The 17,937-nt window shown below is 46.4% G+C and overlaps 1 protein-coding gene across 1 annotated transcript in view; it reads right to left on the reverse strand.

Moving 5' to 3' along the window:
• CMTR1 (cap methyltransferase 1) overlaps nt 1-17,937 on the reverse strand; it is a 1,053,443-nt gene that overhangs the window by 420,289 nt on the left and 615,217 nt on the right. Inside the window, exon 15 of the mRNA XM_086925906.1 lies at nt 3,806-3,863. Within this exon, the coding sequence (XP_086782032.1) occupies nt 3,806-3,863 (58 nt within the window). The remainder of the gene's footprint in view (nt 1-3,805; nt 3,864-17,937) is intronic.

The following is a 17,937-nucleotide window of genomic DNA, read 5'->3' on the forward strand; positions in this document are numbered from 1 at the left end:
TTCTATTGTGAACCTGAGGTATTTTCTTTGGGCTGGATGGATGGGTATGTGAAAATACGCATCTTGAGGTCCAGTGTTGCTAGGAAATCTCCTTGTTGTAGCAACGGGAGCACTTGTTGTAGTGTGATCATATGAAAGTGCTCCGATAGTATATATTGATTTAGGGGTCTGAGGTCCAATATTGGTCTGAGGGAACCGTCCTTCTTTGGAATAAGGAAGTATAGGGAGTATACTCCTGTCCCTTGTTGGTGGAAAGGGACTTGCTCTATGGCCCCCTTTTCCAGCATTCATTTCACCTCTTGTTGTAACAGGGTGATGTGTTCCGTCGACATAGGACAATGTCTGGGTGATATGTTTGGTGGTGTAGAAGTCAGTTCTAGGCAATAACCAGACTGGATAATTTCTCTCACCCACCTGTCCGTGGTAATTGCGTGCCAGACAGGTAGGAACTGTTGGAGTCTGCCTCTGACCGGTGTTAAGTGGTCTGGAGGTAGCGTAATGAAGTCACTGTTTTGGGGCAGTGGAGGCTCTGGTGTTATTGCCTCCACGTCCTCTTCCCTTATTATTGTTACCTCTGTAACCTCCTCTGGTTGTGTTCTTGTTAAAGGAACCTTGTGTGTTACTTTTGTATGTGGCAGATGTTTGCAAGGTATTTCCTCGTGTATTTGCTCTGTATGAGGAGCGTCGAAAGGAGCCCCTATGTTGCACAAATTGCAATGCACCCATTGATTTTGCGGTTTCTGTGTCTTTTTTCATTTTATCCAAAATGGTGTCGAAAGCAGGGCCAAATAGAAAGTCCTGATTGACAGGTTGGTTAAGAATGGTGGACTGCACCTCATTCTTAAAACCGGAAATACGCAGCCATGCATGTCTGCGTAGTAAGACGCTAGTGTTAATTGACCTAGCTGCTGTGTCTGCTGCGTCAAGCGCACATTTGATGGAGGCGTTTGATATGAATTTTCCCTCCTGTATCAGATCATCAGCTTGTGCTTTAAAAGGCTCAGGTAGGTGTTGCATTAGGCTTTCTAGCTGATCATAGTGCGCCCTGTCGTAACGAGCCTTTAGGGCTTGTGTATTAGCAATCCTCCATGAGTTGGAGGCTTGTGCTGCTACCCTTTTGCCTGATGCCTCCAGTATTTTTGACTCTTTGTCAGGGGGAGGTGCTTCCCCTGTTGTCTGGGAGTTGGCTCTTTTACGTGTGTTAGCCACTACCAGTGAGTCTAGTGGCAACTGCCATTTGATGTAAGTAGGGTCTGTAGGAGCTGCCCTATACTTTTTTTCTATTCTGGGATTGATTACCCGTGCCCTGGCTGTATCCTTTAATATGTCAGGTGCGTGTTCAAGAACTCCCTTTAACATGGGAAGTGTTCGGACACTTTTTTCTGCAGTAGGGAATGTGTCAAATAAGAAGTCTTCCTCCTCATCAGTAGGTGACGGTTTAGTAGGATAAGTGGGTACATCAGGGATGGGATGGGTGTTGTAAGCGTCTGTTGGCTCCTCCCAAGGTTCCTCTTGTGGTTTAGGATCCTGTGGGAAATCATATAGAGGCTGCGGCTCATCCCCTGTGTTTCCCTCATTGTCCCCATGGTGAGAAGGAGAGTAAGGAGCAAAAGGTGTAGTAGGCATAATAGGTTGAAAAGGGATGAAGGGTCTAGAGGGAGATGTCCCAAAGTCTTTTTCTTTAATGGAATAGGGGAATGAGGTTCAAAGTCCAAAGGCCTCTTTTTCCTATGCAGAATGGTAACTTTACCAGTCTCTGGATTAATATATATCTTTGCCTGGTCGTCTGATAGATCTGGGTGGAATAGTTCTTTCTCTACAGTCCTGGGTTGAGTGTTAGACTTCTTTGGGTCGGTAACACCTGGTTTTTCGACAACTTTTGGTGTTTTGTTGGATTTTTTTGGCTCGAGCCCTTTTTTCGGGTCGACCGGAACTTTCGGTTCGACACGTTTTTTGTGCTCCGTAGGCTTCTTTGGATGAGTGTCCTTTTCCGAGTCAATGTTCTTTTTTGGATCGACTGGTGTCTTTGGAGCAGTTATCTTTGGGTCGACAGGTTTTCCGGTCTTGCTACGGGCTTTGGTACGGCACCGTTTGCCGGGTCGACGGATTTCGGAACAGTAGACTTGTTCGGGTCGGCGACCTTTTTTGGTTCGGTGACCTTCGGCTGTGTGCCTTTGTTCGAGTTGACTACTTTTTTGGGGTCGACAGTTTTTGGCTGAACTTCCTTTTTGGGGTCGACAGTCTTCTTTGGCTCAACGCTCTTTGGCTGTACGGCCTTTTTCAGATCGACGCCCTTCGGGTCGATGACCTTCTTTGGCTCTGGAACCTTCTTCTGGACGATGGTACTGGGCCCTGGGGTCTCTGAAGGTTTCGGTTTCGGTTTTGATTTCAGAGCCGAGCCGGATGGCAGGGCTGGCGAAACTTTTTTATGATCTTGGCTAAGGCCTTTTGGCGATGCCTCGACTGGAGCCTTTGGTAATGGACTAATTGGTGTCGGGGGCAGGGTACTCATGGTTTGCCCCGGTGGGATCTCGTCATCGGAGTCCGAGTAGTCCTCGACGGTGACGATTTCTAGGTCCGAGTCTGGAGCTTCCGGTAGATCCTGGTCATCATCGAAGATGTTGTCTGGTTCCAGTGCCTGTCGCTGCATTTCTTGCCTAGTGGCCCGTCTGTTTCGTATAGTTTTCTTCGATCGAAACTGGGTGCAGGCTGGGCAGGTTTCTTCCCTATGGTCTGGGGAAAGGCACTTGTTGCATACTGAGTGTTTATCAGTATGTGGGACTTGAAGTGGCATTGTGGGCACCTTTTAAACTGGCTTCTTTCCATCGACGGTCGGCTCACGTGGCGTCAAAAAGGCCCAACGCCCCGAGTCGACGACCGATTCGAGATGGAAGGCTGGATCGAGTTGAGAGCTACCGAACGAGAACAATACCGTCGAAGTGGAAGGCCTTTTGGCCTTTAGAAAAGTTTTGTTTTCGATTCCGAAGTTGGAGTATAGGAGTTAGCATCCGAACCCAATGGCGGAAAAAAACAATCTGAGGATGGAGAAGATGCCCATACGCACTGTAGTCCAAGAGAGGAGTCACCTATCTCGTGATACTTCGAAGACTCTTCCAAGACAACAAAGTGCAATCATCCGGACCCAACACTAGGCGGCGATCTATGCACAGATATGAATTCAGCAGCCCACATGCCTCGAACATTGCGAAATCACCAATGGGGATAGAGAGCACAGCTCTGGGATGGTTGAAACATACCTTGTCACCATTCCCAGAAAGTAATCTTGTCATCTTGAGGCTAGCATACTACAACTCATTCCTGACTGGCATGTGCAGATCCAACAGTCCCCGTTAGAATCAGTTTTCAATGACCCAGTTTCACTAGTATCCGGCTCAAGGTGTTCAGGTGCATTACCCCAGCAGTGATCTCTCCAAAATGTCTCTCCATAGAGACCAGAAGTGTATTTAATCTAGACATAACACACAAGTCCATACCCGGCAGAGCAGCAAACTATCTTGCACAGAAATTAATCATATCCGGAGGCCACCCGCTCATTTCAAAATGCCTACTCCCAGAGTGTGGGTATCCACAGGCTTTGTGCTGATTAACTGTCCTGGGAAACTGGTTGATGATGATGCAGGTTACGGTTATTTTTCCGCAATTAACTTTAAATGTTAACACAGAGTCCACAGCAGGTCTGTACATATGATTTGGTAGGTCACCAGCAAAGAAATTATACTTAAAGGTTAAATGATTCACAGTGAAGAGCTCAACAGCAGTTTTAGCTACGCAAGACATTTCTCACCTCCCAGAGCTGTAGACAGTCTTTTCGGATGTCTGCTTGTCGCGGTTCACTCAGGGTTCTAAAAAGAGAAAGACAATTAGACCGGCACTGCAAAAAACAACCACCAAGAACATCCTAGTCATCACTGCTGGTTTATGTTAAATAGAACCCATATTTAAATACGATTCCAATCTACAAACTACAGAGCTGTCTGAGCTCAGAAAAGGACATCAAAAACATTTTATATATAGAAACAAGTCGCCTTCTCTACTGTTGTTCTCATTTGCAATGTGCTCAACTGAATCTGAACGCCTGCATTTCAGTGACTACCTACTAATTGAGACTTTTCCTCTCTCTCTAACACCCTTCAAACTGCTCTGTTCACTCTTAGCCACAATTCCTTACTGTTATTAAAACATTAAAACTGAAAACATTCAGAGGTTGCAATAATTATGCAAAATAAAAAAAAGGGCTGCGACCCCAACATATTGCAAAATAACCAAATAAAATGTATTTTAAAAAAACAGGTTTACTAGCTGAAAACCTTCAAGAAACATAATGCGCAATATTTTTATTATTATATATTATTATTCTACACAGCCTAACACACTCAATGGGAAGTCGTGACCTCTGTGGCCTTGTAACAGTAACACTCCTCTTTTTTTGTATAGAGCTTTGGCTTTTATATATATTAATCAGTTTTGCGCTGTCTAGGTGTGTGAGAAGTTGCCTGATATGTAGTGCTCACTATTCTAGTGATCACTGTGTATCATTCCAAACGACCCTTATTGATGATTGGTTGCAAGTCAACCTTTTAGACCAGCTATTATAGTAGCATGGACAAGAGCAGTCTTTAGGCTAAACTCTAGAGGGCGTGTTAAGCCAGCTGTTATACCATCACATATACCCCTTGAACACCAAGTGAAAGGACACCACACAAGTTGTTATGAAAATAAAAGTATATTTATTTAGAACACAACAGCCCTGGACTCTTTATGAGGACAGGGCGCTAAGCACAATACAAAGCTCTTAAAGAAATTCTGAGAGTCGCACAATTTACGCAAATGCCCGAGGGGCACGGAAAACCATATACTACAAAAGTGGAATGCGAAATACTAGCAGGTAAGTAACTAGTCTCAAAGGCTTTAGGATCGCTAGGACAGGACTACTGAACCTTCTGATTACGAGCAGGAGGCCTAGGGAGATCGGGTGCAGAGTGTGCACTCTCACGCGGGATGTGGGACAAAGTCTATGGATGCTAGATTTCGGAAAGTTAGTGTTATCGGACGAATCCGACTATGTAGAGCTGAAACGAAAAAGGATCTGGACACTTAGATAGTTAAGCTATGATGGAGCACTGAAATGCTCAGGTTACCTAGCCCAGGGGCTGCGGCTGCATAGGGCTGAAAAGACGTCGGGAATCCTCGTTGCAGTCTATGGAGCCTGAAAGAAGAAGTTGCTGGCAGGCGACCAGTGATGAAGTTCGATGTGATCCAAGCCTGGATCGGTGATGAAGGATACCTGTAAGCAGAGGGGACCAAGTTCTGAATCACTAGCAAGTGATTAGATGGGCACCAGGACGAAGTCACCTCGACCAGGTGAGTGGGCGACGCTGGGCTCTGCAGTCTCTCGGACCAGGAGGCGTTGTCGGCGACCAGGATGGAGGTGCGAGCTGTCCCACGATGGTATCTGCTGTCGACGTCGCTGGACCCAGGATTGGGCAACAACTCTTGGCAAATGCAAGCCCACGCGGTGGACTCAAAATGGCGTCTGGAGTGGACCAGGAGGGTCCGGAGTGCTCCTCTGTTGGAGGGGAGCAAGGGCCAGTCTGGAGCAACCAGACCAGCGTTGGATGTGTCGTCGTTCGTCGTCAAGAGGGCTACAAGCCAGCAGGCAAGTGGCCGGACAACGCGGTGAGCAGCAAAGAGCAGAAGGGCCCCACGCAGATCTCGTGGATGCTGGGGGGCTGGACTTCGGTGCTGGAGCTGCTCAGGGTTAGGGCTTCTCAAACCCCAAAGCACTCACTCGAGGATCCCTCGGCGGTCGTGCTGGATAAGAGTTGTGCAGTTCTGAAGATGGCTGGTCCCTCGAGGTCTCGTCACACCCACGGATCTCAGCTGGGCTGATGATGTAGGTAGAGGTCAGAGGTGCCAGGGAAGCCGGGTCTCGTCGTGCTGGTCGGTCGGATTCCGGAGGAAGGACGCGCAGCAAACCGCAGTGTTCTTAGTTGGTGCCCGCAGATGCAGGGTGACTACTCCTTAGTCACAAGGGAGAAATCTTGAGAAGAAGTCTTGAGTTCCTTTCGTAGAAAGTAGTTTCAGGATTCAAAGATGATCTAATTTGGAAGGGTCCCCGCTCCCACCTTTATACTAAAGAAAGGGGCTGGTACGGGACTAGGTCCTGCCCATGGGTGGGACCAGGAAGGGGGGTGGCTACACCCCTCTCCCATGCCGGACTTTCCCCAGCTCAGGGGCTGGTGTGCCCCTGGAACTGGTTCAAACTGGCAGATGCACAGTGAGCACCGGGGTGCCACTTGCAGTCACCTTCCTATTCAGCCCTGCCTACCTAGGATACACAAAACCCGGTCTGGGATGGTGCTAGCACCGCCCCTGACAGGAAACCCTTTGTCCAAGCTCCCCTCGCTGGAAGGACTCCCAGCTGCAGGGGGTCAGACTTGTGTCTGTGGTGGCAGCATCCATTTTGTGATGCTGAGGCTCGAGTTAACTTTAACCGGGGTTCACAGTTACATACATGTCGTATCCCTCTAGAAGGGTGGAATGCTAACCCCGTCGCCAGAATTGGCGAGGGGTTAGTATTCCAATTCGTATGACACCTTACTCAACATGTTTTGATAAAGCGATACCAAAGATAGCAAATAACCGCGAGGATTACAATGCACTTAAGAGTATATGGTATGCGTTATCATAGAACAGCTATTAAGACTTGGTTCCGCAAGCTGCAGACGGGCTCAGCTCATGCCAGAGCACCATCTCACATAATTCCAAGCACTCTGCCTTCAGGATTGTTAAGGCCTGCCATAGGAGTGACTGATAGGAATACATGTGTCCATTTTTAGGTTAGATATAGGTATACTATATCTACAGCAAAGGGTGATTACACCACTTTGCCCCAGCTGTCGTGCAGCCAGTTGTGTCAGATTTAGATGGCCAACCAGGGGTGGCATAATACATGCTGCAGCCCCTGGTAGGCCCTGGGTACACCTATGGCCTGAGTTACAGGGTCTGATAAGGTGGCCCAGTACCAATTGGGTAATGCACCTAAGGTACATGGAATCCATTTTACAGAGAGAGCAGTAGGCCTGGGGCCCTGAATAGCAGGGTCCCAGGTCAACTAAGTCGAAAAACCAGCAAAACACCAGGCAAAAAGTTGGGGGTAACCATAGTCAGGTATCCACCTTCCTACAAGGTGCATTAGACATTTTTACTTCCAAGTACCTGTTGACTGTGAATACAATATTACATAGTTGGGCTGGCCCTTTGTTAAAGACTATTAATTAGACACCAGGCTACTGACCCTGAAGGACGGGCAGGAACTTAGCACGAAAAGACCCATGTCAGGCTCAAGCAGACCAACTGTGGGACCTTAAGTTCCTCTCTGCAAGAGGATATTTCTCATTGCTAATGCCCTTTACTTCTACGCATAAAAAGGTCAGCTAGCTTTAAAAACCAAAGCATGCATCTATTCAATGGAAGTAAGCATACTGAACTCTAATGAAATATGATTTATTAGTTACTAAAATTTGACAAAGGGAATAAAAATATCATTTTTTTAGATTTAAGGTGAATACGTTAATTCACACACAGTTCGTTTTTCACTGGAAGGGCTTATATAAATGCATTGTAGCAGTTTAAAAAAACAGTCAAAAATACAAAGGGCTGCACTTCCTTTTCAGATTGTTCTCGAAAAGAAAACTTTGTATGCCAGCAAGGAAGCACACTGTTTAGATGATATGTTCCAAAGTCTACTGGTTTCAAATGAAGTCAGGTAAAAAGAGGGATTTGCTTGTAACCAGTGGTACCCTGTAACTATGGAAGGAAGACTTGGCAAAACAAGGGTGACAGACCCTCCCTCACAGAAGATGGGACACTGGTGCAAAACAGCAATGACTAATGGCTACAGGAGAGGCATCACAAAGAGAATGTGCATCATAATTACAGCTACTTTTATACTGTACTTTGTAACACAGTTCTGCCATTCCAAGGCACTGTAGTATTACCCAATAAAGCAGTACTCCACTGACTCACCTCATAAAAATGTAAAGCGGAGTTTGCCTTTGTAGGATTTAAACTTCTGGTGTGTTTTACACAGTAGGCATCATGTGGTCACCTTTTAAGTCACAAAACTCACCTGGATGTGGAGAACGGGAGGGTAAGTGGGTGGGGGAAATGGGACGGTTGAAAACAAAAGTGCAATGAGGCAGCCACGCTCACTGCATCATAATGCTTTTTTTTCTTATGGCGGGGCCAGGGTCGGATTGGTGAGGTGGGAAATGGGCGAAGGGCCAGTATCTGAGTTGCAGCTGCAGGCCGCTTTTTTTGGCCAGCGTGACAGCCAATATGGACTGTATCTGTGTTCTTCAGATGCTGCCAGAGGACGAGTGGGGGCTGAGTGGCCTTTGCAAAGAAAGACGGCCTCTATTACCTTCCTTTAACCAACGGGGTGAAGGTGTAGTTTGCAGTCTCTAGCTGGGCCGGCCCATTAATGTATGCAGTTTGAGCAGGGGGAATTAGCAGAAGTGGCCTCACTTATATTCAGGTTTTGTTCACCATTGTGAATTAATCCATGCACGAACAGTCCTGGCAACATTTGCATTTTTTTTATGTCAGACAAGTTAGAAAAACTTGCTTCTTTTAGAGAAACCCCCCTCCTTTTTATAATACATAAAACACAGAAGCAGTGTTTTGGGACACTATTTTTTAGGGTGTCGGAGCATATTTTCGACCCAATCCAACCCTGGCGGGGGGGAGCAAGGGGGACAGCGAGATAGTGGGAAAAGAATAAGCAACAGAGACGTGAGAAAGGAAGAAACAACATGGAAAGTGGAGAGGCAGGGGAAGAAGCAACATGGAGGGACTGGGAAGTATGGAGAGTGGTGAGTAAGGGAAGAAGCAACACAAGGGTGGGGATGGAGGGGGAGGAGCAACACGAGGGCGGGGAGGGAGGGGGAGAAGCAACACGAGGGCGGGGAGGGAGGGGGAGAAGCAACACGAGGGCGGGGAGGGAGGGGGAGAAGCAACACGAGAGTGGGAGGGAGGGGAAGAAGCAACACGAGGGCAGGGAGTGAGTGGAAGAAGCAGCACGAGGGGTGGGAGGGAAATAAGCAACACGGAGGGCGGGGAGAGAGGGAAAGAAGCAGCACAGAGGTAGAGGAGGGAGGGAAAGAAGCAACACGAGGGTGGGGAGGGGAAGAAGCAACACAGGGTGGGTGGGGGAAGAAGCAACACAGGGGGTGAGGAGGGAGGGGAAGAAGCAACACAGGGGGTAGGGAGGGAGGGAAAGAAGCAACACGAGGGTGGGGAGGGGAAGAAGCAACACAGGGTGGGGGGGGGGTAGAAGCAACACAGGGTGGGTGGGGGGGTAAAAGCAACACAGGGTGGGTGGGGGGGAAGAAGCAACACAGAGGGTGGGGAGGGAGGGGAAGAAGCAACACAGAGGGTGGGGAGGGAGGGGAAGAAGCAACACAGAGGGTGGGGAGGGAGGGGAAGAAGCAACACAGAGGGTGGGGAGGGAGGGGAAGAAGCAACACAGAGGGCGGGGAGAGAAGGGAAGAATCAACACAGAGGTGGGGAGGGGACTAGAAGTACCACAGACTAGGTGGGAAGGGATTAGAAGCAACACAGACAGTCGGGTGGGAGAAGACTGGAAGCAACACAGCAGGATGGAGGGAGGGGACTATAAGTAACACAGATCGATTAGAAGCAATATTGACAGGAGGCAAGATGGCCGCCGTGAGGTTGTGGTGAGAAGTCGCTCGTGTACTCTCTCCCTAGATCACCCAGACGGACATGGAATAAGGCGAAATTACCCCCCTATGGATTTGAAGATCTGGATACATTCAGGTTGGCACAGGGCTTGTTCAAGATACCCTGCAACTAAAACGCAAATTAGCCGGATACTATTTAAACTATCAGAGTGGAGAACAGAGCTCTGGACACAATTGGTGAAAATGCCGACACGTCTAACCAAAACAGAAAAAGAAAAAGAAAAAGATAAAGAAAAGGAGAGAATGAAAACGCAACAGGAAAACCCAGCAAGCATGCAAGGGGCAAGCGGAAGAAATGCCCAGGCATGTGCAAAGAAAAGTAGTAATGACGTACCCTCGGGACTGCAACAGAGGGGTCCGGGTGCCATACGAAAAACAACACTACCCCCGGCTCAAAAGGGGAAAAGAATAGAGAAAATTGAAAAGACGGAAAAAGCGGGAAGATCTGAGAAAAGCGAGAAGTCATATACAAAATCAGACACTGCGCCAGCAGGGGAAAGTGATCACCGCCGGCCCCGGCTAGATTTGGATCATCCCACTGAAGACGCCGCCTCAATCACAAAACAAGGCTCTAACAAGGGAAGAGAAGCAGCACTACAGCAGCTTACCCTGATGGAATCGTTCACCTCCAGGAGAGGCTCACAGCCGGACACGGAGCTGACAACGAGCAGGAACGTCCTCGAGGACGCATCAACAGACGCACCCAGCACGGAGGCAGCGGTTGCTAGGCAACCCCTATCCACGGCAGAAACTCTCACTAGCTGCAGCGGCGGCGGCGGAGGCAGAGGTAATGCCGAATCTAGCAGCGCAACAGACAAGGTAAAGCAGAACACTGACAGCGGAGTGAAGGAGGCTAAAGGGGGAATTAATAATTCGCTAAATTCAGTTGCAGTCGAGGGGCCACATAGACTCGAATCAGGAAATGCAGACATGATGGCAGCGCTAATTCAGGTAGAAGCTGAGTTAAACAGCAGTAAAAACGCTAAAGAAATGAACAGTGAATCCACCAAATCAAACACAGCAGGAAAGAGCGCCTCACTGAGAGCTGATAGAGATAGAGATTGGGGTCTGGAAAAAAAAGAAGGTGTCTCACTAGAGGGGGAATGTTTTTTCTCAGTAAATGAAGGAACTGACACTACCCAGTCAAGTGATGTCACGTCAGATGAGGGGGAGATAGAAGGTGAAACAAGCTCTGAATCAAGCTCACCGGCGGAAAAGTCTACACAAAAAAAAAGAGTGAAGGCCAGAAGGCATGGTGGAACACTTGATTCACCCTCTGCAGGAGGCAAAAAGCTAGACTGGGACTATTCCGCAACGTCTCAGACCTACCTAGAGGTGGATAATTTGCAGACTCAAGTTAATACCCCCATGTCAGAACAGTTTCAGGCCCCCTTCGATATGATATGCTCCACGCTTAAACAGATTCAAGGAGAAGCAAGGACTGAAAGCCGAAGAGCTAGACAGGCCGCGAAAAAGATCCAGAATACCCTCAGGAAGGTCAATAAGCTGTATGAAGGCGTCGTTGAGAGAGTGACCGAGGTAGAGGAGAGAACTGGAAAACTAGAGGACGACGTCAGGGGGTGGCAAGACTTTAAAGAGGAACAGGAAAAATTGTCAAGTGACCTCCTATGGAAGCTCGAGGATTTTGAGAACCGCCAGAGGCGGAACAATGTTCGCATTTTGGGAGTGGCGGAAGGAGCAGAGGGGGATGACATTATGCACTTTGTCGTTAATCTGTTGAGAGGCGCATTCCCCGAGTCACAATGGGAGTGGGAAAGAGAGATACAACGAGCGCACAGATTTCCCTTTACCATCAAAAAAAGTCGTGGAGATCAGGGCCAGGCAGCTCAGCATGTTTTGCCTAGAGCCATTTTGATTTATGTCGGAAATTATCTCCTCAGAGAGGAGATAATGGACAAGGCTAGACCAGACAAGAAAATATCCTTTCAAGGAGTCACCTTCTTCGCCAGGCCAGACTTCTGCCACACAGCAGTGGAGAGAAGATGGAGACTCAGGCAGCTTATCAAACCATTCCAGGCCTTGGGATCTGAGGCGTTTTTATTATTCCCAGCAAGACTAAAAGTGGTTACAAGAGGCAAAACAAATATATTTCTGTCTGAGATAAAGGCCCAACAGTTCTTGGCAGAGATTAAGTCACAGAAAGGGGGCTAAGAAGTTCAAAGAGTTAGATGCTAGACTTTGATTCATCGTCATTTGTAAGGTTTGTTAAGGCTAAAGGGCAGTGCATGCAAATAAAGAACTATACAAAGGGGACACACAGAGGGGGGATATACACTATTAAGGGGGTAGGGTGAAGGGGGGGGGGGGGGAGTGGAGCGATCTCCACAGATCTCTGCGGCTACACATAGGTCTTATGGACCTATTTGCCTGTAAGGGGGGGTGGGGGGTGGGAGCCAGAAGGGGGGTAGGGTGGGAGTAGGGGGCGAGGAGGGTAAAGAGAGGGTTAAAAAAACAAAAAAAAGGTTGAAAATATGTAAGCAGCACAAGAAAGCACAATTCAGAGCACAGTGAATGTATATTTATTGGTATGTACTAGCTAGAAGGATGAGGATATACGATGCACATGAGGCTTATTCTGAGAGCATAGCGATAGATCAGGGATGGTACATAGAGCTGGATGAAACCTATGACACATTTTAATGGCTTGCAGGATAGCTACTATTAATATTTGTGGCCTTAATGATACAGGTAAAAGAGTAAGAGTGGCGGCATTGTTTAGGACACTTAAGCTGGACTTGATTTGCCTCCAAGAAACGCATGTTGAAGCTTCTAAGAGCTATATTATGGATCATCTAGGGTTTACGGTATTGGCAAATACTAAGCAGGGGACGAAGCATAGAGGAGTGGCAATATTAGGAAGACCCTCTGATGTAGAAGTAATAAGGAAAGCAGAAGATAAATGGGGAAGGTGGGTAATAATGGAAATGAAATTTAAGGGTGAAAAATGTACCCTAGCTTCTGTGTATGGTTCGACAGAAGATGAACCAGACCTTTTCCAATTTTTAGACACGGAGTTGGCATTGTGGCCCGAGCCAATCGTGCTATGTGGAGACTTTAACATCCATGATGCTACCAGCTCATTTGCACAAACGGGGAGTACATATACAGGGAGGAAAAAGAGAACCCATAGGACCTTGTCAGGTATGGTAGCAAATAATTCCTTAGTGGATCCATGGGTTAAACTGAAACCAGGTATAGATTGTAGTACATTCTATTCGGCCCCACATAAAGTACTTGTCAGACTGGATTATTTTTTGATGTCATCTTCCTTGTTACCAGAGGCACAAATAGATAAACAACCCCGAATCGTTTCAGATCACAGTCCTTTGATTCTAACTATTAGGCTGGGCCAGGCGCAACGGAAAGATACGCAATGGACCTTTGATAGAGCCCTGTTGAAGGATGAAGGGTATAGGTCTTATATGGTAGAATGGATCAGAGCCTTTTGGGAAATTAATAGAGGTACGGCCCCAGTTGGAGTGGTCTGGGACGCCTTTAAGGCAGGAGCACGAGGAGAGACAATGAGTTATGTGTTTTCAGCACAGAAAAAGAAAAGACTCAAAATAAATGAAGTTTTTCAAAAATTGATAAGGGTGGAGGAGGAATTGGCGCAGGATTTAAGAGATAGGGCACGAATAGAAGAGCATTTGTTAAAAATAGTGGCTCTTAGGGTGGAAGCGACGGAAAACATCTCTAAAAAAGCAGTAGAGAACTATTTAACCAAGAGGGAAGCTGCTTACGAGTTAAGCGAGAAGGTAGGCCATTTATTAGCAGTACGCACTAGACAGAGGCTAGCAGCATCAGACATTGTCGAGATTACAAATGAGAATGGAACATTGGCCACTGAAGTAGATGGAGTGAGAGAAGTGTTTAGGCAGTTCTATGAAAAACTATATACTAGAGATAGTGCAGGAACAGTGAGCGAGGTGGGAAGTTATCTAAGTGATATTAATGCACCAGGTGTAACAGAAGAAGAAAAAGATAGATTGGACTCCCCTTTTACTTTAGAGGAATTTATTATGGCATTAAGTGCGCTTCCTCCAGGTAAAGCTGCCGGACCAGACCAGCTCCTAGTAGAGTTTTACAAGGTATTTTATCAAACTGTGGGAATTGAAATGTTCAAGGTTATGTTGGAGGCACAGAAGGGGGATAAAATACCTGAGTCATGGGGGGAAGCAGACATCATTGTTATTTTAAAAAAAGGGAAAAACCTGACACTCCCAGGTTCATATAGGCCTATTACATTAATGAATGCAGACACTAAGGTATATTCCAAGGTTCTAGCAACAAGGTTAGCAGGGGTAATAGAGGGATTGGTAACCCATACCCAGCATGGCTTTATTCTTGGAAAAGGCACCACACAACACATCAGGGAGGTGATTACAACGTTTGACGCGGCAAATGTCTTGGGGGACTATCACGGCATTATTTTTGGATGCCGAAAAAGCGTTCGATAGAGTATCCTGGGAATACCTATGGCAAACATTAAAATGGAATGGATTAGGGAACAATTTCATAACAGCAATGCAGACTCTTTATAAAAACCCGTCAGGAAGGATAAGAGTAAATAGAGGTAAATCGGCAGCAGTCAGGATCGAGAGAGGGACCAGGCAGGGCTGCCCATCTTCCCCATTACTATTCGCTCTTTATCTGGACCCATTAATAAGAAAACTTGAAACCAATGGAAGGATTCCACCAGTAAGGCTGAATGGATGTGAGATAAAGACACTCGCCTACGCTGACGATATCGCTATTTTAACATCTAATCCCAGCATGGCTATAGTGGAAATTGAAGCCGCAGCACAAAGCTTTGGGCAAATATCTGGGTATAGCCTAAACAGTTCCAAAACCCAAATAGTATGCAACCAACATATGGTGTTCAATGATCACAGAGTCGTGGGCTCAGCTGTCTATTTGGGGGTTGCAATCACAGCTGACTTAGACGCGCTGGTACAGAATAATCTAGCACCACTGATGTCAAAGGTTAAGTGCGATCTGGACCGTATGAATAATCTGCACTTGTCATTAGTAGGTTGCACCAATGTTATTAAAATGCTAATACTGCCAAAATTGTTGTACTTCTATAGGACAATACCGTTGTTGATTGAAACAAAATGGTTTAATGATTTGGAAAAAATTCTGAATAGATTTATTTGGGCCCATGGTAAGACCCGTAGGGCATATCGCTTTATGTCATTGCCTAGAGAGCGGGGTGGTTGGGGGGTGCCTGACTTTAGATTATACTATTGGGCATCGGCACTTCAATACATGCGGGGCCTGATAGGTGGTGGTGGTGGTATAGACGCTAGAACAACGAATGATTCATCTAGGATATATTCCATCGTTTTAGGACCAGAGGTAGAGAATTCCTTCTTCAAATGTATTGATTTTGCATACTTTAAAAGAACTAGATTCAAGACGGTCCAGGCTGCAATTAAGATTTGGAGTGCGGTGATGAAGAGAATTGGTCTGGGTCGATATAACTGGTATACAAGGTTGTATAGAAATATGTCCCTTCCAATCCAGATTTTTGGTGACAGTATAATGGCGGGCTGGTTGGAGAAGGGTGTAGTACAGCTGGAGGATGTGAGGAATACTGAGGGGGTGTTCCAGTTCACAGATTTAATGACTAAATTTGGACTAGATAGGAGGGATCTTTTCAAATATTTTCAGCTAAGAAGTTTTCTGGGGAATAAGCAGGGTGGAAGTGTAGGGTTTGAGAAGGTAGAAATATTGGAGAAAATAAGATTGGGGGAGATTGCTCTATACGTTGTTTTTACGCAAACTTGTTGGCAGGGAAACTAGACGACATAGACAAGCACAGTGAAAAGTGGGCAGATAAGTTGGAAGGGGAGTCCTGCTGGTTTAAAGAGTCACTGGACTTAGGACAGTCTCTCCTGTGCTCTGCACCACTGCAATCGCAGCAGTATAAAACCCTTTATTCACTATATTTCACCCCTGCAAAAATAGCAAAATGGGGGGGTAACACAGGTATCACATGCCCAAGATGTAGCTCACTGGATGCGGATTTAATACATTTATTTGCTGTATGCCCGCAGATACAAACAGTGATAAGGGATATAGAGAGGTTTCTGGACGTCACTCTGAATATCCAGATCACTTTAAAAGCCCCAGAAATACTGCTTGGGATAGTTACAGATACTAATGTTATACAGAAAGAATTCATCTTTGTTGCAATGGCAGTTTTTAGGCTTTGTATAGCCAGGGCTTGGTTGGACAAAAACCCCCCAGCAATGCAAGTTTGGTTGGCTAATCTCTTATCAACTTATAATTTGGAAAAAAATATCTATGCCCGGAAAGGTAGGAAAGGGAGGAGACTGGCGTTAAAGATATGGGATCCCATTATAAGATGGAAAGAGGGGTTGGGACTGTGGGGTTAGGTTAGGACATGTTATATTGGTTGTATTAATTTTAAATTGATGTCTACATGATGCTTCGATGAATTTGTACTATTGGTGTATGATGCAATATATCACATGAATTTAATGTACAGTTGGTGAATATGCATTGAATTGTGCGAATTGTGCAATGGTGTAAATAAAAATATAATAAAAAAAAAAAAGAAGCAATATTGACAGGCAGGTGGGAGAGGACTAAAAACAAAAAGGACAGCAGCGGGAAGAAGAAAGAAAATAAATAAAACATTGCACCACAAGCACAGCGCCAGTAGCGAAAGGATCCTATTCTAGATGAAGCAATCAGTATATGGTACCTGCTCCAGCTGAAAGAAGAGGCAGTGAAGCCAGGTCGTACTGTCCAATTAGACGGCAGAAAATTAGAGTGACAATGAAGTCCACAAATGATAAGCAATAGGTGTACTCCAAGCCCCAAGTTCAATCCCTTGCAAGTGAGAGCACATGCGCTAGGGCATGCTCATGCAGACAAGACCTAAAAAAGATACATTTAAGGAGTCCTTTCAGTGCAACGGCTAGAATATTAGGACATAAGCAGAAAGTGGAAACGTTTTCATTACCCTCGGTATCCAATCTGAGGATACTGGAAATGCTTACCAAAGGATTTTTGATTTGTGGTTGAGAGACCGAAAAACTGGTGCAAAAGATATTCAATATTTGGGGAAAAAAACTCTACACCGCTCATAAGAAATTGTTAAAAGTATTTCATCTAACAAGGAATCCTGCTGGAGATTTGCGTTAGGGATGAAGCCACTCATTACAATGAAAGCACCAAACTAAAGGGATTGTTTGCTTTGTCCAGAGCTGATGGGAGTGGGATAGGGCTGAGCAGCTGCAGAACCTTTACAGAGAGACACCTAGAGTATCTAACAAGGTATCTGAACGCCGCTTTGCGCTCCGCGCTTCATCTGCTGCGCTGCTATTTTAAACCAACCTGTTTAATATTTGTGTTTTCATATGTTGTTTTCCCCTGATTTTAACTAGGGAATGGTGTGGACTGATTAGGGGGCATCACCTGCGAGCGGTCTAGCGCTCCGGATGAATAGAGGGACGCCAACTTAAAGCTCCCTACTAAGCGCAGCGGGATCGCGCAGCGGGCGCGCCTTCGCTGCGCCTGAGTCGTGCCAGAGTCCTGCCCGTCTGCGCCCGTCAGAGCTAAGGAAGCGCGGGTCGCGGCTGGACTCTGGACTTTTGGCTTTTAATTATGCCCTGCCCTACTCTCAGGTATTCCAGGAGTGATCTACTTACCATCCGTGATCGGATTCCTAACTGCAATTCTCGGCCAGCGCATCCGTTATGTGGCCCTCACCGCTGTAGCTGCGGCGACTGGACATTGGATACTCCCTCCCTGATTTGTTAGTTGGAGTTAGCATCTTCAGGTATACGAAAGGCAGGACTGCTTGTTCTGAACATTTGGAGTTTAAATGTCAGATCATTGGTAAAGCATCATCGGGAGGTATACGATCTTCTTAAAGATGACTCCCCTGATGTGCTGTTTCTTACCGAAACCTGGTTGCAGGAATCGGACACATCTATACTTAATCTAGCCTTCCCCCCAGAGTATGCAATTCACACCCTTAATCGTGGCACCAGGGGGGGAGGCATTGCCTTGGCTGTTAAGCTATGCTATCCGAGCGAGTGGAAGATCGCTAAACTTCCTGGATGTGAAAGTGCCCTTTTTAAAATTTCGTTCA

The sequence above is a fragment of the Lissotriton vulgaris genome, chromosome 6 (assembly GCF_964263255.1).
Source record: "Lissotriton vulgaris chromosome 6, aLisVul1.2, whole genome shotgun sequence".
NCBI classification, from domain to species: Eukaryota; Metazoa; Chordata; class Amphibia; order Caudata; family Salamandridae; genus Lissotriton; species Lissotriton vulgaris.